Source organism: Xenopus laevis, chromosome 3L (genome assembly GCF_017654675.1).
Source record: "Xenopus laevis strain J_2021 chromosome 3L, Xenopus_laevis_v10.1, whole genome shotgun sequence".
NCBI lineage: Eukaryota > Metazoa > Chordata > Amphibia > Anura > Pipidae > Xenopus > Xenopus laevis.
This window is the reverse complement of record NC_054375.1, coordinates 18946740-18973457: the sequence shown is the minus strand read 5'-3', so window position 1 is coordinate 18973457 and position 26718 is coordinate 18946740. Positions and strand designations below refer to the sequence as shown.

General features: G+C 41.7%; 1 protein-coding gene across 9 annotated transcripts in view; it reads right to left on the bottom strand.

Moving 5' to 3' along the window:
- hmgxb3.L (HMG-box containing 3 L homeolog) overlaps nt 1–20426 on the bottom strand; it is a 140205-nt gene extending 119779 nt beyond the window's left edge. For 3 of the 9 annotated variants that reach the window (XM_018251210.2, XM_018251214.2, XM_041585255.1), the window contains exons 1-2: nt 20180–20425; nt 8591–8761 (exon numbers count right to left, since the gene is read on the bottom strand). In XM_018251210.2, the coding sequence (XP_018106699.1) occupies nt 8591–8628 (38 nt within the window). In that variant the 5' untranslated portion in view covers nt 8629–8761; nt 20180–20425. 9 annotated transcript variants of the gene reach the window in all.
- Between the last annotated feature and the right edge of the window lie 6292 nt (nt 20427–26718).

Here is a 26718-nt window from a genome sequence, read left to right as displayed (position 1 = left end):
CCGAGGGAGGAGGTCCTCCACTACTCCTAGGAGACACACCTCTGGAGACTTAACCCTAGGCAAAGCCAGATGTTCATCTATATAACCCATCACCAATATCTGCTAATGTGTACACATTCCCATACCATATGCTCAAAGCCCGCATTCACAACTTGGCATTTCGGGCACTCAGCATTAAGTGATTTCCCTATAATCTTTAACCGAAGTGGAGTGATATATACCTGGTGGAAGAATTTAAATTGTATAAATCTCTCTCTTGTGGCAATGAGGAAGTCATATATATGAGCAGTTGCTTCTGCCCATTGTTCCTCGTCAAGCGCAGGAATCACCTTAGTCCATTTAAGTTGTGCTTTGGCAAAGGGGGTAGGTGTGGCTGGCGGCAGCAATTTATATAAATGTGAGAGTAACTTATCAGCGTCGGGTTCCCAGAGTCTATCCTCCCATACAGTTGTGCCCAAAGTCGGTTTGAGAGAACGAAATTGTGACTGAAAGGCATGGTGTAACTGCAGATATCTAAAAAATTGTAGACTGTGATTTCCCAATTTCTCTTTCACCACTTCAAACTGGGGGAAAATGCCGTCCACTATTAGATCAGATAGCCACTTGATTCCTATCTGGGGCCAGTAGTAGAAGTCAGGAAGATCAAGAAACTGCTGGAGATTAGAGTTTCTCCAAATGGGCACATGTGGGGAGGTACCATTGCTGACCCTCGACTTTTGTCTCATTACCTTATCCCATACTCTGATAGGGGTGATAAGAACTTCAGGTATATCTGGTGAGTCTTTAAGGGACCTGTATGGCGCATTACGCAGGGCCTCTAGTGAGCCCATAATATTTCCGTGTAAGACTGTTAATGGGTTATCAGGATCTGGATTGAACCAATTATGTACATAAGTTAGTTGTCCTGCAAAAAAATAGTGCTTCATATGAGGTAAGGCCAGGCCTCCTGTGTGATGCCAGGCCTCCTGTGTGATACAAGGCCGTTAGAGTGTCCCAACCGACTCGTGGGGATTTATTCGCCCAAATAAAGGACCTCATTTCACTATTAAGTCTAGTAAAGAACCGGTTTGCCAGCATTACCGGAGCATTTTGGAGCGGGTAGAGGAATTTCGGGAGGTAGATCATTTTAAAAAGGTTGATTCTGCCCCAAACCGTTAACGGGAGTTTAATCCAGTGCAGAGCATCACTTAAATTTGGCAACAATTGGATCTAGATTGGTTTCGCAGAATTTGGATGTATCTCTAGTAATTTCTATGCCTAGGTATCTGAATTGGGAAACCCATTTGAGACCATTGCAAGTATCCCCCACTCTTGAGTCCGCCAGAGAAAATAGGTTACTCTTTTGCCTATTAATCCGAAGCCCACTGTAGTCGTCAAAGATTTCTACCATGGTTAAAGGGGTTGTTCACCTTCCAAACACTTTTTCCAATTCAGTTGTTTTTAGATTGTTCCCCAGAAAATAAGACTTTTTTCAAATACTTTCCATTATTTATGTTTTTTTCCAAAATCTAAGTTTAAAGTTGAATGTCCCTGTCTCTGGTGTTTCAGTCTGGCAGCTCAGTAATTCAGGTGCAGACTCTAAACTGTTATTATTTTGCAACATTTAGTTGATACATTTCTCAGCAGCATCTCTGGAGTATTAGCAACAATTGTATCAATTGTAACAGCTGCCTGTAATGAAACCCAGAGATTCTGCTCAGCAGGGACAAAGATAAGAAATGTATCAACTAAATGTATCCATTTAGAACAGTTTACAGGATCGGCGACCCCCCCTCCCAGAGCTGCTTCAGAAGGAGAGAAATGACACTTTACCCTTCAATATTAGAAAAACCGTCACATATAGAAAATAGAAAGTCATTGGAAAAAGTTGTTATTTCTGGTGATCTATCTGAAACCAACTAGTTGTTTCAAGGTGGACAACCCCTTTAAGGCTTGGGTAAGGGAGTCACCGTCATCATTCAGAAATAGGATTATGTCATCCGCATATAAGGCTATTTTGTCTTCCGCCTTGTTGACCCTAAGGCCTCGAATCCCTGCATTAAGACGTATTGCTATGGCAAGGGGCTCGACCCCCAAGGCAAACAGGAGGGGGGACAACGGGCAGCCCTGCCTAGTTCCTCTGCCCAAATCAATTTTGTCAGATAGGCTGGTATTAACACGAATACGCACAGTGGGTCTTTGGTATAACAACTGCACCCAAGCAATAAACCGAGGGCCGAACCCGAACCTTTTTAACACTGCCCATAGGAAAGTCCAGCTAACCGAGTCGAATGCTTTTGTGATATCAAGGGATGCCAGTAGGCCCTCAGAGTGTGTCACTTTGGAATATTGAACATGAGTAAAGACTCTTCTCAGGTTCAGGGAGGTAGTTTTTTTAGGCATAAAACCCGACTGATCACAATGTATCAGCTCTGTTATGACTCTCGCAAGCCTATTTGTTAGTGTTTTTGCCAAAATCTTGGCGTCCGTATTGAGCAGGGAGATAGGCCTGTAAGAGTCACAACGGGTCGGATCCTTCCCGGGTTTAAGAATTAGTATGATCACCGCCTCGTAGAATGAGTCAGGGAGCATATGGGAGTCTAAAGATTCATTGAGGACCTTAGCTAAGTGGGGAGCTAGTTGTGTGCAGAGGAGTCTATACCAGGCAGCCGGCAGACCGTCCGGGCCAGGGGTTTTGTTGGAAGGTAAAGCACGGATTGCCTCAGCAACTTCCTGAGGAGAAATAAGATCGTCTAAAGGTGGCCATACACGGATAGATCCGCTCGTTTGGCGATGTCGCCAAACGAGCGGATCTCCCTCCGATATGCCCACCTTGAGGTGGGCAATATCGGGCTGATCCGATCGTGGGCCCTAGGGCCCAACGATCGGATCCTAGCGTTCGCCAAACGGGCGGTCGGATCGCGGGACCGCATCAACGAACAGATGCGGCCGCGATCCGACGGGATTTTTAACCCCATCCGATCGAGATCTGGCCGACTTTCGGCCAGATCTCGATCGGGGAAGCCCGTCGGGGGCCCCCATACACGGGCCAATAAGCTGCCGACTTGGTCTGTCGGCAGCTTTTATCGGCCCGTGTATGGCCACCTTAAGAAACTACTTTGCTCAACAGACATCTTGTGAATGGGAATGCTGTCTAAATAGTTCTCTAAACTGGTTCCGTCATTAGGTTGTTGTTCTGCATAAATGTCACTAAAGTACGAAGCAAACACATTGGCTATTTGTTGAGGGTTTGTATGAGGACTGCCGACATTGTCTGTAACAGTTGAGATTACTGTAATATCCTCCTTAGTTTTAGAAAGGTGGGCCAAGACCTTACCATTTTTGTCCCCTGATTCAAACACTTTTTGGCTCTGGTACAGTAGTTTCTTCCTAGTCATATTTACTAGTTGCATGTCTAATTCCTTTTGGGCCTTTACTAACTGGGCATGTTGTTCCTCCGTTTTCCCCATGGCAAATATGGCTTGGGCCTCTTGCAAGTCTGCCTCTTTTTGCTTCTAGCATCTTCCCTGGCACTTTTTATAGCAGTAATAAGAGACCCCCTGGACACTGCTTTAGAGGCATCCCAAGTTATATTAGTGCTTGCAGTGTCGACATTAGCCTCCCAATATTGGTCATAATCTTGAACACATTTGGATGCGACTGACTCGTTAGTTAACCACAATGGGGAGAGACGCCATAAAGTATGTTTGGAAGCTATACCCAGAGAAATTGTAAGCTCAAGTGGGGAATGGTCTGAGTGTGCCCTTGGTAGATATTGGATCCCCTGGAGAAATTGTGCAAAGGTTGCTGTGCCTAATGCCAAATCGATGCGTGACAGCGTGCTGTGGGATTTAGAGTGACACGAGAATTGCGTTTCTGCTGGATATTTAGTACGCCATAAATCGAGGAGCCCTAGAGCTGCCATCCATCCCCTGAGATGGGCGGCAGATGCTTCCACACCTGAAAGTCTGTCAGCTTCAGGGTTCACCGTGCTGTTAAAATCACCTAAGTAACAGATAGGATCAGCAGGAAGGGCCAATACCTTTTGGGATATCAGTTCTAAGAGTGTAAGGGAGAACGGAGGAGGCATGTATACGTTTACAAGGATCAATGGCTGATTGTGAATCTTGCAATGTAAAATTATAAATCTACCAAAGAAATCAGTATGGAGGGTGAGGAGTTCAAACGGGACCCCTTTTTTAATCAGTATAGAGACTCCTCTGGAGTAGGTTGAGAATGGCGCATGGTATGCATGTCCCACCCAGTGGCGTTTGAGGGCTAACAGTTTTTGGCCAGTCAGGTGGGTCTCCTGGAGTAGGACCACCTCCGGGCGCCGTTTATGAATCTGGTTAAGGACGAGCGCTCTTTTGAATTTGGAATTGAGTCCTCTAACATTCCACGTTACAAGTGTCACATTCGCCATGATAAGAAAAATAAAATGGGTTGCCACCAGAGCCAGGTGCCCTGTCGTAGCCTGTCAGAAAGCCAACAATGCATAGACTGTGAGTACACACAACAAAAACACGACATACAAAACCCCAACTTGATGTACAGATCAGCGTAATAAGTCTCCTTGCGAGACTGTCCATGGACTTGAGACCCCCCCCCACCCTGCCCACCCCCCAAACCTGGGTGGGCCTATACCAAGAACTGTTAACTTGCTGAGGATGATGTCCAATTAGCAAACCAGCTACTCAACAACCATTAGTCATATAGGCCTGGAAGGCGAAGAGTTAAGTTCCAATTTCACCGTGCCGTTGCGCACGCCCTGCTTCTCCGCCATAGAAATAGAACTGGAACCACAATATGCAATAGGTAACATAGAACAAAAAAAACCCAAAAAACAGAAAGTCTCCTTGCAGAGGGGGTATGGCGGGCACTGCCCCAGGCCTGCGCAGCAAATGCCCGGGGGGGGGGCACCGTTGGCTTACCAGTGCAGGTATCTACTCAGCTCATCAATGAATGTGCATAGTGGCCATCAGGTGTAGGGCTGTCCACTACCATAATGCATCCGGACTGATGGAAGAGCGGCTTAGGTGTAGGTAGTAGGGTGGAGTACTTCCAAACTTGCGGTCACTTCCCCGCAGTCCCCATCTGTCATCCAGGAGTAACTTGAGTCGATGATGCAACTGTAGATGCGATGCATGATGTGTTTTTGAATAAGAGCAGTGTCGGTCCAAAAAAAAACAAAACAACGGTGGTTCACAACGGAGCCCCCTCAGCAGGATCTTCACCCTCCCGTTGTAGGTCATGTCGGGGAGCTAAACGCAGTGTGTCTAGCCACTGATCAGCTTCTCCTGCTGTTTGAAAAAAATGTGTGCGATTCCCTTTAATGACTCGCAATTTAGCTGGGTACATCATCGAGTACACAATGCCAGCACCTCTGAGTCTCCGCTTCACCCCTTGGTAAGAGGCCCGCAGCTTCTGCATGGCCTGGGAGTAGTCTGGGTACAGTGAAATGTTCGCGCCATTAAAAGTCAGTTGGCCTGTTTTTCGTGCAGCCGCCATAGCTGCGTCCCGGTCTCTATAATTGAGGAGCCGCATTATCAGGGGCCTAGGAGGAGCGCCCGGTGGCAGGGGGCGCGTGGGGACACGGTGTGCCCTTTCAACAACGAAAATATCAGAAAAAGTGTTCTCACCCAATGACCGCTTCAGCCAGGCCTCTACAAAGGCTTCAGGGGAATCACCTTCACTGCCCTACGGAAGGCCCACCAAGCGCAGGTTATTGCGCCTATTGCGGTTCTCCAAGTCTTCTGCCTTAGCCGAGAGAGCCACTACTTGTTGCTGTAGAGTAGTTAGCATTCTGGGATAAGGGGCTACAGTATCTTCCAGCGTAGAAATACGAGTCTCTGCTGCAACGGTCCGTTCTCGCAGATTTTGTAAATCTTGGCGTAGGAGAGACGTGTCTACTTTAATCGCTTCAAGCTGCGGCGTAGGAGAGACGTGTCTACTTTAATCGCTTCAAGCTGCGCCGTGGTGCTGGAGTGCGAGCTGGTAATTGCCTCCAGTAGTTCAGCATTCGAGGGCTCACCGGCAGGCAGATCTTGACTAGAGGCAGGCGGAGGGGGAGACCCAGGCCGCGAGGCCAAACCATCCTCGTGGTCCCGCTCAGGGTGTGGTTTCTGCAGGTATTTGTCCAGTTTCTGCGACTGTTCAGACTTCCCCCTCTGTCCATACTTTCCCATGGTTGTTATCAAGCAGTAATAGCATAAATTACTCGCCGTTCCAGCTGCTGTGGCAATCAGGATAACTGGGTTGTTAGAGAGCTGCTTTAAACACGACCGTTCAGATCGCCATCTTGGCCACGCCCTGGAGAGTATTTATTTTAGGTCTTCACTTTATCACTTTAGTCCATCTCAAGAATCAAACTCTGCATGTAACCTTAGATCACTTTATATACCAAATTAAACCACAAACTACTGAATACATTTTATAATCAACTTTGAAGGGTGCCCTGCTAATACTCTCTGTATACCCCGGTGATCATTTCAATATGCCCCTCTTATCCTGCGCCCCTGATCGCAATGCATACGCATATAAGTCTGTATGCGAGTACTGAGACACGTGAATGTGCTGCTCCAGTTTGATTTTGTTGCTTATCTAATACTCACGTGTCTCAATACTCACTTACAGACTTATATGCGGCAGGGAAGAAAAGTTGTAAGGAAAGTTACCAGTCCACCTTTATTTCCACATACTTAGTGAAAGGGGAGGGGGAGCTGCAGAAGGAGAGCAGGTTACTGTGAAACACAGAGCTTTTAAACCTATCAAACTACGGGTGCTGCTTTCAGAGGGGGTGCTGGCTGCAGGGGGGACTGGCTCAGGGGGAGAGAAGGAGTTTCTTCAGGAATCTATAAGGGAACGGAACGAAGGAGCCACTGAATTATCGATGTGTCTTTACACAGCACTGACTAACTGACAGCACGAACAGCCAATGAGAGAGAGGACAAAGCAGTTATGCAGAGAAACACAACCCGACCTCAGAGCTGGCCAGAAGCAGGTAGGAGAGAAGCAGCTAGAGATCGATTCACTATAATGACTGCAATAATTTAAAAACTATAATTTTTTTAATACATTATATTTAGACATTTTAATAACTTGATGCAACGATTCTTTTTACAAATTTTTAATTTCGCAATAGATCCCCTTTAAATAAACAGAATTGTTTTGCCACCAATAAAGATTCGTTATATCTTAATTTGGATCAAGTACAATGTGGATTATTTAAATAAAATGGAGTCTATGGGAGATGGCCTCCCTGCAATTCGGAGCTTTCTGGATAATGGATCCCATACTTGTATATCCATTAAGTATTTACCTAAAGATTTACCCTAACTTACCTTGCAGTTGGGCTACCATTATTATCTATACCAAAAAAAAAAAAAAAAGCATTCTGCCCAAATATGCTTCTGTCTCATGTTGAGCCCCCTGAGTAAAACTCACTGGCCAAAATGATTTACCAATGTGCCTAATCAAAATCTGCATGAGTCTGCAATGATTCAGATCTGATTTTTGGTCATTAGGACCTATTAAAAATCAAAATGTAAATAATCAAATATAGTAGAAAATAGGCCATGCTCCTGGGCCACCCCAAAAACATCTAATCCAGTCCCAATCTTCCCAAACCAAACCTATGTCTCATGACACCACACCTCTATTGGGTTTGTCATTTGTTACTGTCCCTGCAAAAATAGGAAAGAGTATCATAAGATTTTGCTAATCTATTTTCAGAAAAGAAAACAGTAAATTATTTATTCACAGGAATCATGCAGCACACTATGGGGAAAATTAAAAAGCTAGAAGTTTATATTAATAGTTAAACTACACTTACAATTCAACAGAAACAAGAAAGGACATTCCATATAGAAAACCTATGTATAGAAAATCTAGGGGGCAGATTTACTAAAGGATGGAGTGGCCGTCGCTAGCAAAAATTCGTCAGAAATCCCATTCGCAGGGACATCGGCAATTTACTAACAGGCGTAGAGTACAAATTGCTAGCGAAAGAGAATATCGCTCGCTCAGTTTTGCGTCCTATCACCAGGTGCATTTTCACAGGCGAACAATTATTACTTCGCAAATTCACTAACTGCCAATTTTACATAACGTTAGCCCTTTCGCCAAAGTTTCCTTAGCCAGCATAGACCTGGTGAACTGATAAGATGAAGCTACATCCTCCTCAATCTTATGTCAGTGACATCAAATCCCGTATGCCGTAAAGTCATAAAAATGTTTTAAAAAACTTGCTTTTTTTCATATTTTAAAGCGGGATTGTTAACATTTTTTATTAACTTTTTTTTACCATTTGAGGGACATGCCAAATTTGTTTTAAAGTGGCCTCATGTTTAGGGCATAAGAGAATCTAATTTTGACTTCATTTTGCTTCCATGAAAATGTTTAATAAGTTGCCACTTCAAGCATTTTGCACCAACATTTTTAATAAAGACATACCGTATATATATTCAAATATAAGCTGACCCGAGTATAAGCCGAGGTACCTCATTTACCTAAGAAAACTGGGAAAATGTATTGACTCGAGTATAAGCCTAGGGGTGAGAAATTAATCTTAGGACATGGCCAATTTAAAGCTTTAAAGTTGCTGCTTACTCACTGATCTGAAGCAAGCAGTGACTCCTCCGTGCTGCCCATACTTCTACCCCCTCCTCGCTTGATTCTGCTTCCTTAGCCCTCAGCCCCCTCAGCTCTCGTCACTCAGTCCGCCCTCTTCAGACCCAAAGATTACAGAAGCGCTGGAAGATGTCGCCCGTGAGCTCCGCTGACTCTGCAACAATGGGTAATTACAGGCTATACATCCATATTTCTATTATTTCACTTGCCCTTATAATTAACATTTGCAAAGTCTGCTGCCAGGGTTAAAGTTATTTGGTTCCCCAGTATCTGGTGATACATGCAAGTACCCCGCTATCTGCACTGGGAGTCAAAATAGTCCCATAGACCCAACTAAACATTGAGTGTCTATTGTATTTTACAGCAGATCCTCTGGCATTTGCCAGAACCCACAGATTGTCAATCTGGTCCTGCAATGGCAGGGGAGATAGCATGGGGAGATTATACAGAGTGATGGGGTGGATATAGAGAAATATATTCAGGTTAGTGGACTGATAAAATAACTAACAAAACTTTGGGAGGAATGGCCTTCTTGGCACCACATAATGACAATGTGGGTGATGATTATAAGTGAAAGCATTTGTATGCAGTAAAAGGTATCGGACTGTATAATTACAGCAGCATTGATTGCAAGATGTAAATGTTCTGTGAGGCAGATGTCCTGGACAAAGATTTCCTCATAACTCAGCAGCTCTCCAGTTGCACTTTGCATCCTGGTTGTTAGGGGTTGTTCACCTTTGAGATAACTTTTAGTATGATGTAGAGAGTGATATTCTGAGACAATTTGCAATTTGTTTTATTTTTTTATTATTTGTGTTTTTTGAGTTATTTAGCTTTTTATTCAGCAGCTCTTCAATTTGCATCTTAAGCAATCTGGTAACTAGGGTCCAAATTACCGTAACAACCAAGCATTGATTTGAGAGACTGAAATATGAATAGGAGAGGGCCTAAAGAATCAGTAATAAAAAGTAGCAATATTTGTACCCTTACACAGCATTTGGTTTTTTTAGAAGGGAGTCAGCGACGCCCATTTGAAAGCTGCCGAGTCAGAAGAAAAATGCAAATAACTATAAAATAAAAAAAAAACAAAACCAATTGAAAAGTTGCTTGGAATTGGCCGTTCTATAACATAATAAAAGTTACCTTAAAGGTGAACAACCCCTTTAAGAGTCCTAAATATCCTAGCAACCATGCATTGGTTTGAATAAGAGACTGGAATATGAATAGGAGGGGGTCTGAAAAAAAAAACAACAAATGAAGGCCAACTAAAAAGTTGCTTAGAATTAGCCATTCTATGACAGCCATTCTATAACAGATTAAAGGTTAACTTAAAGGTGAACCACCATTAAAATCAAGGGAGGTAAAATTGAGGTTTCACTGTATGTCATTTATAGTATTACCAATATCTAAAACGACAAATACATATTCACCCAGCATTCAACCCTAAGCAACCTTCATAACTCGCTTTCAGTAACAGACCTCAAAATTGGGCTTACAAGAGTGTTTAGGAGAGCAGACAAGCATTCAACCCAATTTCAAATAATTGACCTTCAGGGCACCAATTTAACTGTTTAAGGCCACACTTAGGGGTGTTACCCTGGCCCAGGGGTGCCCAAAAGGTAGATCGGGATCTACCAGTAGACCTTTAGCTGGTGGTCAGTAGATCTCAAGACACTGGCAACAAACCGCTTGTCTATATTACCCGCTATTTCATGCTTTTCATTCAGATATTTATTACATTAAAGTTATATAAGAATCCACAGAAAAAGGGGAAAGTATGACCCATATAGTTGCACCTTCCCACCCTTATTAGTTGAGTTCCCAAAGCAAAAAAGTAAAATGTAACTTTTATTAATCACATCCTAAAATTAATATGAGACAAAATTGAGTATAAAGTGTGTGTTAAAACCAAGGTTAGGTATGGAAGCTGAAATAGACTCAAGGTCAACAGCTAGTAAACGGTACTTGAAAGTTGGAATAATGATGTGGGTTTTTCAATCCCAGTGGTGGCAATTAGCCCACATCTATCCCAACAGTAATGGAGTGCTGGTGGCTGGTGGCCCCCTGCGATTACCCTGGAGCACTGAACAGAGTTGTCCAGCTAACGGAGCGTTGTACCCGTATTAACGTATCTTAACAACCCGAACCACCCTTCCGTTTAGCACCAGTCTTTCCCAATCCACCGTCCCTGCCTAACAGTAAAAAAAGCCTTTGACAAAGCTTGCAGTTTAGCAAGCGAAACGCTTAATACGGGTACAACAGGGCGGTGCGGGACAGTGCGGGAGTTAGCCGGCACACTAGCGTTTAAGGTACTCGCGAAGGAAGGGTGGTGCGGGAGTAAGTCGGCAGCCAAGTCAATACGGGGGTCTGCTCCTCCCTCGCTGATGCTGACTGCTATACCGAACGGAGTAAAACAGGCAACAGTTCCAATACCGGCCGATCTGCCCGCCGAGCACTTATGCTCAGTTAGTCTTCCAAGTTAGGAACAAACAGGCAGATCATATAATTTGGCAGGTCTGTTCTCCTCCTGCTTAGTATCGCATTAATTCTTAAGGAAGGTGTGAGAGTCCGAGCATGACAAATCCCTCTGCTCCAGCATATGTATTTCTCACTTATACTAATGCTCATCACACTCGGCTATAAATGTATCCAAGCGGTGACACACTGCTAAAATAAGGTCTGTGGTACGGGACTTAGACCCACTTGCCACAATATACTGTATCAACCTGACCCTATATCCCACCCGTTTCATATATACACAGTGGGCCACCAGCACTCCATTACTGTTGGGATAGATGTGGGCTAATTGCCACCACTGGGATTGAAAAACCCACATCATTATTCCAACTTTCAAGTACCGTTTACTAGCTGTTGACCTTGAGTCTATTTCAGCTTCCTTACCTAACCTTGGTTTTAACACACACTTTATACTCAATTTTGTCTCATATTAATTTTAGGATGTGATTAATAAAAGTTACGTTTTACTTTTTTGCTTTGGGAACTCAACTAATAAGGGTGGGAAGGTGCAACTATATGGGTCATACTTTCCCCTTTTTCTGTGCAATTATATACTATTAATGACCTTGCACACCACCATTTTGTTTCACATCTCTATCAATGGATGGTGCTACCTACTCTTTCTCTAATTTACCTTATATAAGAATCCAGTCAGTTACACTATGTTAAATGGTGGTTCGAACCTGATCCTTATAATCCCAATACAACACTTCAGGCACTGGCTGTGGGGTCATGGGAAGGACTCAGGCATCTTCCGTATAGAGCAACCACAGATCATGACAAACTCCCAGCGGTCATGACAACCCCAAGGAAGGCCTGGAATTTAGCACTCAAGCTGTATCCAAAGAGTTCCCCCATTCTAACACCCAATCTTCCGTTGTGGGCTAACTCCCGTCTTCCCCAATTCTATAAATTCCCTGATTTTCTCTACTGGCCACGTAAGCACATTAGGCGATTACAGGATGTGCTCGACGGTGCCAAGTTTGGCTCATATGAGTTCTTTAAAGAAAAACTTGCGGAGCCCAATTTATATCACTTTCGGTATTTCCAACTGCGGCAAGTATTTCTAGCACAATTTGGAGGATCTGAAATACAAACCTCACAACCACAAGTTGAAACTGTGTTATGGTCTCCTACCATAACTAAACTTACATCCACCTTATATAAGACCTTGCTACAAACATGCCCCCCCCCGTTTAAGGCAGCATATCAAAAATGGCTAGCCGATATCCCAGACCTCGAAAAACAAGGAGTGGGAGGAAGCAACGGATAGAGGTTATAGTCATCTCTACTCTATACGTGACAAATTGGTTCAATTTAAATGGCTTCATCAATTCTATATCACCCCTGTGCGTTTAAAAGCCATGGGAAATAACCCAACTGCAAAATGCCATAGATGCGGGGCTGCAGGAGCCACCTTTTTGCACATGGCTTGGTCGTGCCCACCAGTCTCCATGTTTTGGACCGAAGTCATGGATATCTTAGCGGATAAGTTAGATTTCCCTAGGCTGCTGACCCCACAGGTGTGCATATTAGGAGTCATAGATGAAATCATATACGCTAACCATGCCAGAGTTAGATACCGTACACTGTTGTACTATGCTAAGAAAGTAATTGCTATGGCATGGATGGGTCCCCAACCGCCCATGGTACAAAACTGGATAACGTTGATGAATCAGAATCTGCCTCTCATTAAACTCACCTTACTAGCCAGAGGCTCACTGCAAAGATTTGAGAAAATATGGAGTCCATGGTGGGAAGCGGGACTTGGGGGTCAGTGCTCCCGAACATGAAAAGAAGTGTTTATTTATACTCTAAAAGGCAGGAATCCTTGATTCTATCTAGTCACTGTCCAGTATGTTGATGATAGAAATCTTGGAGGCAACATTCACATCTCCCTGCACGACTGTTTGAACTGTGTTTTAATTCTTGAAGTGTATCAATCACATTACTAAGCACATTGATATGTACACGTTTTATTTCAAGCTCTGTAATGGTACCTCAACTGCATTTCCGGCATATATTTTGTTTTGTTTTTTTATGTTTTATGTGTTATAAAACAATAATATTTTACCTTTAAAAAAAAAAAATTATATAAGAATATACATTTTCTCATAAATCAATATTTAAGTAATATTTCCATGGAACAGAATGCTAACAATGCTTTTATGGATGTAGATCATAATAGGATAACATCACTAAAAGTAGACTTCGCATTAGTAAAGTATGGGCACTCCTGCCCTAGCCAGTGTATTTTCTAAAGAAGAGGGTGCCGGCCTAGTATATATATAAAAAAATAAAAAAAGATGTGAGACCCTAACAAACTGGCTTTCCTTTACTTTAATATAATATTGTCTAGCCTTCAAATAGATGCAGGCCTAAAGATTTTGTTACATTCATGGCAAAATGCCCTCATGTACCCTTAAACAGCTGTATCCAGTGAAAGACATGAGAATCTCACTTAAGCTAATTGCCCCTCAGACTTTAACAATAGATTGTAAAGCTCTATGACTGAAGCAAGAATAAATATCATAATAGCAATACTGCCTCTTTATTTAAAAATTAACAGACTGCAGGATCACAAAAAGCTCCTTCAGCAGAAATCACTTGGGCAACTGCATTCATAGCCATCACTCAGCCCCCCAAAATGTGCATTTCTGCAGAATGATATATAAATTATCATTAATCTAAGCCAGAAATCTCAAACCCTTTGACAGAAGCATATAAATCCCACCATGCCACTGCAGCATCCAAATTGTGTCACGTAGTGTCAAATGCCTTTAGTGCCCGGAAGTAAACTTTCTGGAACTGATGGACAAAGGCTGAACTGGACAAAGGAATGCAGCCAAGTGCAGCTGGCCTGGTTTTTGCAGCTGTATAGGCTGTTTGCCACTGGGTCACAGAGGATCTGATCTGAACTGTGACCCAAAACCCTAGACCACTGTGTCTAGTAACCCTCTGTTCTCAGCTTCTAAAGGAGCACAACAGGAAGCATGCAATCAATCGATGTTTAATATCCACACCCTATACTTACAATTTACACCCTTTTTTAAAAGGACACCACAGTTTGATAAAGGCTGCTGTTGCAGTCAAAAATTGTGCTAAGGGCAAGGTAACACGTGGTGTTTTTAAAAACGTACAGCCGAAGGTTAATACTTACAAAATGAAAACCTATTAAAAAAATGGAATACGCACGATAGCAATTCGTACGGGGCACTTGCGAGCCAACATCCGCCACATGATGCCAGTATTTGCGGTTTTTAGCAGAAACACCAATACACCAAGGAAACACCATATAATTTTACTCTATTGAATCCGCAGATTTGCGCATTGACAAGAAGTACGGCTACAGTCTGCATGTAAATTGTTTTCCACTTGGCTTTTTTTCACAAAACTTAACTAAAATTCGGAGTGGAATTGTGGGGAATGAGTAAAAACAGAAATGCATGTTGGGAAAAGAAAACTAAAGGCTGAAAAACGCATTTTATCATGCATGCGTGGTTTCATTGGCGTAATTACGTAAAAAACAAAATGTAAAAACGCCACGTGTGATCTTGCCCAAGTGTACACAAGACAATTGGGCGCAGTAAATGAGTCTCTCTACATTTGTATAAGAGACTGGAATATTAATAGGAGAGGCCTGAATGCAAAGACAAGTATTAAAAAGTAGCAACAACAATACATTTGTAGGCTTGCAGAACATTTATTTTAAGATGGGTCAGTGACCCCCATCTGAAAGTTCAAGAGTCAGATGAAGAAGGCAAATTATTCAAAAACTATAAAAAAGTAAAACATGACGGTCAAGTGAAAAGTTGCTTAGAACTAAACCATTCTAGAACATACTAAGAGTCAACTTCTAGAATACACTAAGAGTCAACTTCTAGAATACACTAAGAGTCAACTTCTAGAATACACTAAAAGTCAACTTCTAGAATACACTAAAAGTCAACTTCTAGAATACACTAAAAGTCAACTTCTAGAATACACTAAAAGTCAACTTCTAGAATACACTAAAAGTCAACTTCTAGAATACACTAAAAGTCAACTTCTAGAATACACTAAAAGTCAACTTCTAGAATACACTAAAAGTCAACTTCTAGAATATACTAAAAGTCAACTTCTAGAATATACTAAAAGTCAACTTCTAGAATATACTAAAAGTCAACTTAAAGGTGAACCGCCCATTTAAACATGTATGTATATATGTATATATGTGTATATATATATATATATATATATATATATATATATATATATATATATATATAATATATATATATATATATATATATATATATATATAGAGAGAGAGAGAGAGAGATAGAGACAGAGAGAGATAGAGAGAGATAGAGAGAGATAGAGAGAGATAGAGAGACAGAGAGAGACAGAGAGAGACAGAGAGAGACAGAGAGAGACAGAGAGAGACAGAGAGAGACAGAGAGAGACAGAGAGAGACAGAGAGAGACAGAGAGAGACAGAGAGAGACAGAGAGAGACAGATATATATATATATATATATATATATAGATATATAGATATATATAGATAGACAATTACAAGAGTCCTCAGCACTCAACCCATTATCAATATATTTAAGACGTTTTGTGCATACTGCTACTGAAAAATGCCTTACCCTTTAAACAAAACAGGGATTGTTTGTCCATATATTGCAATATATTTAAGCTGGCCAACTACGTCAAAATCATCCCATATCTGGCCAGTCCTATGCTCAATTTTCATCTGATTCATTAAGAATTCTATAGTTTCATTATACATTTTATAAAAGGGACGAAAACGTTTTACCTGCAACTTACTAGCTGCTTTCAAAGTAAAACTCCCAAACTTGGCTGCCCTTTTATTAGACACCAGTGGGATCACCTGACTATAGTTGGAGAGGGTGGGAGCTACAACATGGAGCTCGTCACTGCTCCTGTAGAACTATAACAAACAAAGGAAAGTTGTGCTCACCACTAGTTTTTAAAACCATTGTGTGTGTATATTATATATATATATATATATATATATATATATATATATATATACACACACAGAACAAGACATCGCACCCCTGGGCTTTTTCAAATATCACAATTTATTCCATGTTTGTTAAGAAAGTAAGGAGGTTAACATTATATTGACTTTAAAAGAAATATGAAAGCAAATAGTATTGATTGGTATAAAATAATAGATGTATGTACCTGGAGGGGTTAAACCATTTGATATATTACTTGTGAAATGTACTGATTCTGTTTGCTAGGTTTCATTTACCTTTCCAATCAGGAAGTTGTTTGCATGGCAGACTGGATGAGTACGATTGCTATTCAGTGTCTTGTTTTTAATTTTTTTTATGTAATAGTGCTAATGAATGTGATATTTATTTGTATGTGTTATATTAGTGGATCCACAGTGATATATAATCACTATGTGAATACGTCACAGTAATTGCTGCTGTTTTCCTGCCAAAATGCAGATTTAAGGCATGATCACTGCTATTTTGGTACTTTGAGAAAGGCCTAGGGTTGGGCCGAAACGTCAGGTTGACGTTCTGAAAATAAAATGTATGTGTTATTTTAGAAGTCCTGTGAGTGTGGATCCTTTCAACTTAAAGGTGAACTGCCCCTTTAAACATGTATGTATGTTTATGTGTATATATATATATATATATATATATATATATATATATATATATATGTATATGTATATGTATATGTATATGTATATGTATATGTATATGTATATGTATATATATATATATATATATATATATATATACACACACACACACCCCGTTCAGGTGTGTATCCGCACTCTAATCCATTTCACATATAATGGGTGCTTGATCTAAATTGTGCAGATCTAATTGTGCAGATATATATACCATATCTTCAATCTTATTATTTACCGTAATCATCCAGTCTGCCATGCAAACAACTTCCTGATTGGAAAAGTAAACGAAACCTAGCAAACAGAATCAGTACATTTCACAAGTAATATATGTCCCAACAACAACCAAGCAAAACCCCACACACTTCTTCAAAATACCCAAATTAGTTATTGAAATCAATTAGAATTTACTTAATGATCATAATTATCTATCTTAAAGTGTTATGTGCCAATATCATCCAGTATAGCGTTCAGGTTTGTGTCAGCACACCGATAAATTCATTAAGATGCTATTAGATTTAAAATCAATCCATGAATGTGTATAAGTTGATTCAATAAAGTGACTGTGCTTAAATATAAATAATAAAAGTGAGTTTTAAATATGTAATTAAAAACTGCGTCAGCAATTCAGGAATAGAAGAATGGAAATAGTGTAGAGGTGGAGTTGTCCTGGAGGTTTTAAGCTGCTGATTTTTCTAAGCCCTGGGACACCACATTGGGAGAAAGGCAGGTAGTTGGGAACTGTGGTCTCAAAAATTACGCTTTTCTATCTCAGAGTAAGAGGTCTAGCTTCCCTAAAAAAACACAAAATCCCAGCGCCTTAGAGTCAGATATTTGAGGAATTGAAGGCCACTAGGAAATTGCAATATCTCTTTAAAGGAAAACTATACCCCCCAAACAATGTAGATCTCTATTAAAAGATACTGAGTAAAACAGCTCATGTGTAAAACCCTGCTTCATGTAAATGAACCATTATCATAATAATATACTTTTTTAGTAGTATGTGCCATTGGGTAATCATAAATAGAAAATTGCCATTTTAAAAAATAAGGGCCGCCCCCTGAGATCGTAAGATTCACTGTGCACACATACAAACCACATGTAAGGTCACATGAGCCAATTAACAGAGAGAGTTCTGCCTTTTGCTTCCTCACTTCTTCCTGTTACAGTTAGAGTTGTAGTATTTCTGGTCAGGTGATCTCTGAGGCAGCACAGATAGAGTCACGAAATGGTGGTTCAAGGCAAGAGATGTAAAAGGGCAATATTTATGTAAATATATATTCCAGTTTGGTAAGATTCTTTAATATGTCATTCAATTTGATATAAACTATCTGTTGCTTAAGTATTCATTTGGGGGTATAGTTTTCCTTTAAGTACATTTTGATGGTTATTCAAGTTATTTGTAAATGCAATTACTATGGAAAGAAGTATCTGACCCTTTCTGTTCTCAACACTGGTGGTTCTGACTTTTGAAACAATGTACCAGAATGTAGTACAGTGTAATAATACAAAAGTAATTAATATACTGTAAATGATATCCTTATAAAGCAGTGCTTAGTAATGTCCTCTGTTAGAGTCGGCACTGTAATGTACCCCCGGTTGTAAAATAGGAGTATATTAATAAATTCACCTCGGAGTTCCATGACCTATATAAATGCATGGGTTATAGGGACTTTTAATATCCTTATACAGGGTATGGGACATGTTTTCCAGAAGGCTCAGGACATAGGGTTTTTCAGATAAGAGATCTTTCTGTAATTTGGATCTTCATACTTTAAATCTGCTAAAAATCATTTAAACATTAAACTCAATAGGATGATTTTGTCTCCAATAAGAATTATATATTACCTGGGATCAAATACAAGGTACTGTTTTATTGGGGAGAAAAATGAAAATTTTAATTATTTGATTAAAATGCAGTCTATGGGAAATGGCCATGCCGTCATACGGAGCTTTCTGGATAACAAAGCTTATCCTGGTACATTATTCTCTGTATTATTACTTAAAAGAGTAAAGACTTGTAAAGTGCGGTGTACGGAAACCTATTCAGTTTTACAGGGGGTATATTTCATAACTTGTCTCCTGCTTTAATGCTCATGGCACATGGGCTGTTAAATTATTACTTTCCTACGGAACGCATTTTAGGAAATCCTGTGGCTAAATACCCGTCCTTCCTGCGATGTCCTATGCCTTCTGAATGGCGCATTGAGTGCTTTTACCGTCACTCATCATCCAAATCTTCACTCACACCTCCGTCCTGTACCGTCCCTTCTCAGCCGTCAGCCATGCTAACTCCGCCCTCAGGCTTCAGATCTCTCTTTTCTGCCGACAGTCGGCGGAAGCCTGAGGGCTGAAGGATGAAGACTGAGGGCGGAAGGCTGGGGGCGGAGTTAGCATGACTGACGGCTGAGAAGGGAGGATTCAGGACGGAGGTGTTAGTGCAGATTTGGACGATGAGTGATGGTAAAAGCACTCGATGCGCCATTCAGAAGGCATAGGACATTGCAGGAAGGACGGGTATTTAGCCGGAGGATGTCCTAAAATGCGTCCTGTACCAGTGAACTCTTTGCAACAATCCCACCAGATGCTGCTTCCAATTATTTTTCATTAGAAACATACTGCATTATGGCAGCACCAGCATGTGCGCTCGATAGGAATACTGCTATGTATTTCTATACCAAGGAGCAGTGGCATAACTATAGAGGAAGCAGACTCCATGGTCACGGGGGCCAGGACCACAGTGTCTGCTTCCTCTATAGTGTCTCTCTTCCCTAGAATTTCACAGGACCCCTGCAGCAAGCAGACTTGCGCACGTGAGCAGGTAAACTGCTGCATGTACTGGGCCCCTCTGAATTTTTTTCTGTGGAGGCCCAGTGTCAGGGTTGGTACACCACTGCCAAGGATCATATTTACTTCTAAGAAAAGCAGCGCACCTGCTACTGCTATACTTCTTGAATACCCAAAAGCTTTGGGACATCAGGACCACACTGTGAATCCATAAATTCTAGTAAATAACAGGGGGCTGCTAGAAGATGCCATAGACTGTCGTTATGTATTGGGTTGGTGGGGGCTATTTAGGCCTCTTTGTACCTAAAATGCCAGGGCCTGGTCTACAGGGAGACACGTCAACTATTCAAAAATGAAATATACACAAATGTCAATATCCTTTATGGCTGAAAAGAAAAGGTTTATATGCAAACTCTATAGATTTTAGGGTAACAACCCAAGGCAAGGAAGATTTCATTAAAAACCAAAAAATAAAGTTTGTCTATTACATGTATTATACTATCATATACTATTTATAGAATCACTTTATTATCACAGAACTGCCACCGAAGTTTATTACTCCTGTAGCTGTAAAAATTAACAATACAACACTATCTGCTTAGCACCTTCACTCCACTGGGAGGACTGCCCATCATTCATCTTATCCTATCTCTGAACACAGCAGGGATCAACATCCTACCGCCCAACAGTCCCGATTTTCGCGGGGCAGTCCAGATTTTCTTAACACAGGCCGCAGTCCCGGACCGCTGTTTAAACATCCCGCAACGCCAAACAGATTCAACTCCACTCCTGCCGGACAGCTAAACCAGACACCATAACTCTCATCTCGCGAGACGGCAACGTCACGACAAAACGTATATAGCGCAGGACTTAGTTATCTTGCCGGAAGTGACGCGCTAGAAAGCAATATAGCAGTGTTACGCAAATGTGAGGTGCTGCAGACAATATGCGGTGGTCTGCCCTGAGAACGGCAGGATGTGGGTGCTCGATAACTTTTTATTTTTAGCATTCCTTGCAGCTTGTATTTTGTCAGAAATTAAAACATAAATTGGATTTGGGTTTTTTTTTGTATTGGCCTTCATGCAACAATTTTGGCTAAATTAAGTAAATTTTCACTGCTCGCTGGAACTTTATAGCAGTGGACAGAAAATCTCACTTCATTTTTTTGCTGGTTGCTTCTGTAATTTCTGGCAATATCCCATAGGAGTCTCTGATCTCAATATTTTAGCAGGAGTAATTTAATTGCTTACATTTCGGCCTTGTGATAGGGACAAAAGAGAGCCACTTCAACTACCAAGTTTCTGTTTGCCAACAACTTTTTACCAATTTAGCCAAAAAGGAAAGAATTGTTGTGCCATTTAGGGCCATGTGAAATTCAGCATGATTCTGCAATAAGGGTCCTAGTGTTTTTTTCTGCAAACGAGGTTCATATTTTTCAAAATTTAATTTAAAAAAAAAGGGCAAATTTAAAAGACTATGGGCCAGACTCAATTCAGCTAGAAAAAGTTATGTCATGGTTTATCACGTGAAAACTCATGGACGAGATTCAATTTTGAGGAGAGAAAAAACTTTTTTTTTATCATAGACCAACAGAGTTTTCATGTGATTAACAGTGAGATACATTTTTCTGAATTAAATTGCATGTCAATCTCGTCCATGATTTTTCACGTGATAAACTTTTTTCAGTCTGGTCCTATGACTGAAATTGACCAAATTTTTTTGCGCAATCTTTTTAAAATGTAGGGACAAAAGGGGCTAATTGAGGAGATGATAATAAGGGAACTGGACCACATGTAATTCTAATTGTTTACTCTGGCCTAAAAAGCACCACAGCAGTTTTACCAGTGCAGGACAACACTGCAATATATTTTTATTACTTTAAAACACTTTAATTTTTTGATGTTATTGTTCCTTTAAGGCTCTTGTTCATGGTGGCGTTTGAGGGGCCACATTAATCAAAATAATGCCTAATTTAGGAGACAATAAGGGAAAATTACCACAATTACCATACTTTTTTTTGGGCAAACAGGACAGATTTTTACAATTTAGGCACAAAACAAGAGATGATTTGGAAGATAATAATGGGTGGATTTGGTAGTTTTCAGGTTTTTGCTTTGGCATCAGAGTCACAGTGTATTTTGTGCTAACAAGGGCCACGATTTTTAACAAAAAAAGTCCTAATTTAGGGGAAGATAATGGAGGAAATTGACCGCAAGTAATTTTTTACTTCATTGTTTAAGCTGGTCCTAAAGGGAAACAAAATGTATCAGTTAATAGTACTGCTCCAGCGGACTTCTGCACAGAAACCCATTTTTCAAAAGAGCAAACATTTTTTTATATTTAATTTTGAAATCTGACATGGGGCTAGACATATTGTCAGTTGTCCCCTCCCTTCCCCCTCCCAGCTCCCTGGTAGATATAAAAACAGCACTCAGTAATAAAAATCCAGGTTTCACTGCGACTCCTTCAGTTACAACGAGAAGGAGAAATAATAGTTTATCTGATAACAAGTGCTGGCTCTGTCTGAAAGCACATGACCAGGCTGGCTCTGTCTGAAAGCACATGACCAGGCAAAATTACCTTAGATGGCTGCCTACACACAAATATTACAACTACAAAATGAAGTTAGTGTATACCCATTTCAAAGCATATATTTCTACTACCAAAATGAATAATGCCTCATTTATGTATGGTATGAAAGAGGCAAATTAGTAAGTCAACCACAGAAAACCATATATTTTCCTAAAGTACACATTCTGATAAATCCAAAATAGGTAAATATGCCTTTCTACGCCAAATTGTAAGGCCATGCTAAACAGCGTTTTTTATGAAATTTCTGAAAATCTTCAGAAAGCTTGCAACTTACCCCATTATATATCCCAGATTTAGTAAAGCACCAGCATCTACAGAACACTTTGATGCCCAATATTGATAGATTTACTAAACTATGTGTCTTACAGAGTCCCCCAAATAAAAAAAGCGAATATGAATTTTCACGTCTGACACTGGCTGCTGCAATATAAGCACCCAGGAATGTGTATTATGTGCCCTAAGACCCCCTAACAGTATGGAGACCCTAGAAAACTATATTTCTCTAGTTGGTCCTCCTGTCAGTGCAGACGTAGTGGGTTATTTCATCCTTGACCTCTGAAGGCAGGACAGAAACTGTTAACTCTCGGCTCCCCCTCCTAGTTATGTGTGGCTGGCTCCACCTTCTCTCCTCAGTTTTTTGTCCTGCCTCAGGAGGTGAAGGACAGTCTTACATTCTTATCTTTTATTTTTTCTGGACCATTTTACTTTTCAGAACAAAGGCACAGCACCTAAGGGACACGCAGAGCTGTCCATCAGGTGCACACAGCAGACAGGCAGCAGACCTGCCTAGGAAGCACAAACAGAACTGCTGTTACAGAGGCAAACATGGCACGCAGAGCTGCCACATGGCACAACCTATAGGGTGCACAGAGCTACCCGCTACACTCAAGGGTTGATGCTGAGCCTCAAGACGAGGTGAATCCTGATGATGCGGGGGTCAGTGTCAGTTGCGAGTGAGTTACATTACTAACTCTCGCATTTTACAACAGGAAGGGCTGTAAGTAAAAGGCATGGTAGTCTAAGCTACCGGGAGCCTTAATGCATCTTAACCCCTCACTCTGTTCGCCTTAGTAGATCAATAAACTCTGCATAGAGGGAATCACTATGGCAGTTGTCTAGCAACAGTACGCACTGCGCAAGTCCAGAGGTGTCAAAGAAATTACTTAGAGAGATGTTACAGACACTGGAGATAAAAGATGAGACAGTAGCACTGTCTAAAGCAGACAAACTACTGGGTGTTCAAAAGAAATCCAAATGAACATTCCCTATATTCAATTTGGTTACACAGGCCATAGAAACAGAATGGAATCAACCAGAGAGACAAGTCAGAGATTCTTTAAAACATACCCGGTGCCTGAAGAGCACCAAATGAAATGGGATAAAGCCCCTAGAGTGGACTCTCCAGACATACTGCAGTACCAGCCGAGGAAGTGGCATTTAAGGACCCCTCCGATCGCTGCATGGAATCCACATTAAAAAAATCCTACATACAAGCAGCAGCAATACTGCGACCTGCAGTGGCTTCTGCAGGCTTGGCCCGCACAGCAAAACATTGGGCACAGGAACTTGCTTGACACCCTCCATCCTCTAGACAGGAGTTACAAAGTGAGGTAGACAAACTAGTAACCACATTTGCATTTCTCGCAGAAGCAACTATGGAAATCACCAGGCTAGCGGCCAAGGCAACAGCAAATGTAACAGTCACAAGACGGGCCATTGGTCTCAAACATTGGTCAGGAGATACAGCTTCCAAACTAAGGTTGTTATTCTTACCATTTGCAAATACCTCTTCAGCCAGGATCTAAAACAGATCATTTCACAGGAAACAGGAGGGAAAAGCACTTTCCTCCCCACAGGGAAGAAACAGAGATTTGACACACCAAATAGATTTTCCAATAGAAAAACTTGGACATCTCAAACTAGACATTTTCGTCCTAACTTCAGGGCAAACTCATGAGATCAGGTACAAAAAACACAAAGCACCCTGGCAGCAACATGCTCGCCCCAACATCAAGAAACAAAGCTCTAACAGAACCACCCCAGCCTGACTCGGCCCAGCAAGGAGGGAGGCGGGAGACTGCAAAATTACCTCGGGGAATGGGAAACCCACGTGACAGACATATGGGTTCTAACTATAATTCGCCAGGGATACAGAATGCCTTTTTCCCCGCACCTATCACCAAGAAGGTTTCACACCTCATCAACTTCTCCCAACAGGGAACACCTGTTACAGCAAGGAGTCCTCTCACTATTACAAGCTGAAGTGATACCAGAAGTCCCACTAGCTCAAAGATACAAGGGTTTTTATTCCAATCTTTTTCTCGTCAAGAAAAAAGAAGGCTTCAGGCCTGTGCTGAATTTAAAACCCCTGAACCCAATGGTCACCAATCACAAATTCAAAATGGAATCCGTCCGATCAGTCATAGCGACTATGGAACCAAACAATTTCATGACATCAATAGATCTGCAAGATGCGTATCTACACATACCCACCTGTCCCGAATCCCACCCTTTGCCATCAGCGACCACCACTACCAGTTTACGGCCTTACCCTTTGGACTTTGTACTGCGCCATGCATTTTTACCAAAGTCCTAACCCTAATCATAGCTTATATCAGAGCGATGGGGATAACAATTCTACCCTATCTAGACGACCTGTTCATCACAGCACCATCAGCAGCCCAAGTAGCCAGAGACATTCAAACCTGCCTACGAGTACTGACGCAACACGGATGGCTCATAAATTACCGCAAAAGTGCGCTACAACCAAGGCAGACCATTCAGTTCTTATGCCTTGACTTCAACTCTCGAGCACAAAACGAGATAAACAGCTGGGCTCCCATCCACTTGGAAGTAGTAACCACAGATGACAGCCTCAGGGGCTGGGCAGCAGAGTATCACAATCACACGTTATATGGCATATGGGCACCAGGGGAGAACATACTACCCATCAATATCCTGGAGTTTAGAGCAATCGCTCTAGCCCTGGAGGGTTGGATGGCACACCTGCGATCCCATTCAGTAAGAGTACAATCCGACAATGCCACAGCAGTGGCATATGTAAACAAGCAAGGAGGCACACGCAGCAAGCTGGCCATGCAGGAAGTCACAAGGATCCTCTAATGGGCAGAGCAAACAGTACCCAATCTCTCAGCAGTATTCATACCAGGAATACAGAACTGGGAGGCAGACAATCGACCAGGGAGAGTGGTCACTCAACAACGCAGTTTCCCAACATTTAATACACAGGTGGGGCACCCCGCAGATAGACATGTTAGCCTCAAGATACAACACCAAGCTTCTGATCTCCTGCGCCAGAACAAGGGATCCAGGGGCAACATATGTGGATGCTCTAGTCATCCCCTGGGACTTCAAACTGGTGTACGCATTCCCACCTCTGGCAACACTGCCCAGGGTAATTGGAAAAATAAAACATAGTGGGGCACCACGATTCTGATGAACCAGACTGGCCAAACATGGTATGGTATACAGACTTAGTCCGACTCTCCATATCCAAGCCTTGGCGATTGCCTCTACATCCCGACTTACACAATCAGGGACCCCGCAACCATCCCAACTTGCCTCTACTTCATTTGACGGCCTGGCTATTGAAACCGGATGGTGGATTTAACAGAATGCCATAGATCTTTTGCTACAAGCACGAAAACAGTCTACGGCCAAAGCATACTACAAGGTATGGAAAACATTCCTTACATGGTGTCACCAAAAGGGACTCCATTGGGAGGATGCTCCCCCAACTGTAGTAATTGAATTCCTCGCGGATGGCTTCAAAAAAGGATTAGCCCTCCGTACTCTCAAAACAGAAGTATCAGCACACAAGGTGGGCAGACAGAGCAGAAATCCAACAATTCTTTAGGGGTGTAGACAGCCACTCCCAACCAGGTATCTGCCCTGGTTCTACCCAAAGTAGTGTCTGAATTCCATATCAACCAGGACATTGTACTACGTTGTGCTTGTTTGACACAATAAATCCATAGGGGTATATCCCCTTTTGCATTCATTTCTGTGTGCCGTTTCCTCATTTGCTTGTTTCCTGTTGACCCAGGGGAGTGCCGTCTCCCCAGAGGACTGAGCACCAGATAATTGCATTACGGAAAGGCCAGGGAGTGCATACGGATTTCACTTTGACCACTACCGTCCTTCTGCCCACATCCAGTTCATGTGCGAGATAAATTGTTACACACGTTAGATGTGACACTTAGAATTTATCTAAAGCGAAACATCTTCATACAGACGTTCAGACAGCCTGTTTGTCTCCTATGCCACTACATATAGAGGGCTAGCCATTTCAAAAAGGACAATTGCCCGTTGGCTAGTACAGACAATCAATATAGCCCATGACTACCAACACAAACAGAGACCGTTTTCAGTAAAGGCCCATTCTACTACGGCAAAAAATACGTCTTGGGCAATTCACAATCTGGCAACAGCAGATCAGATATGCAATGCGGCCACTTGGGCCTCATCAAATACTTTTAAAAAGTTCTACAAGTTAAATGTTTTTGCTTCACAATCGGCCATGTTTGGTTGA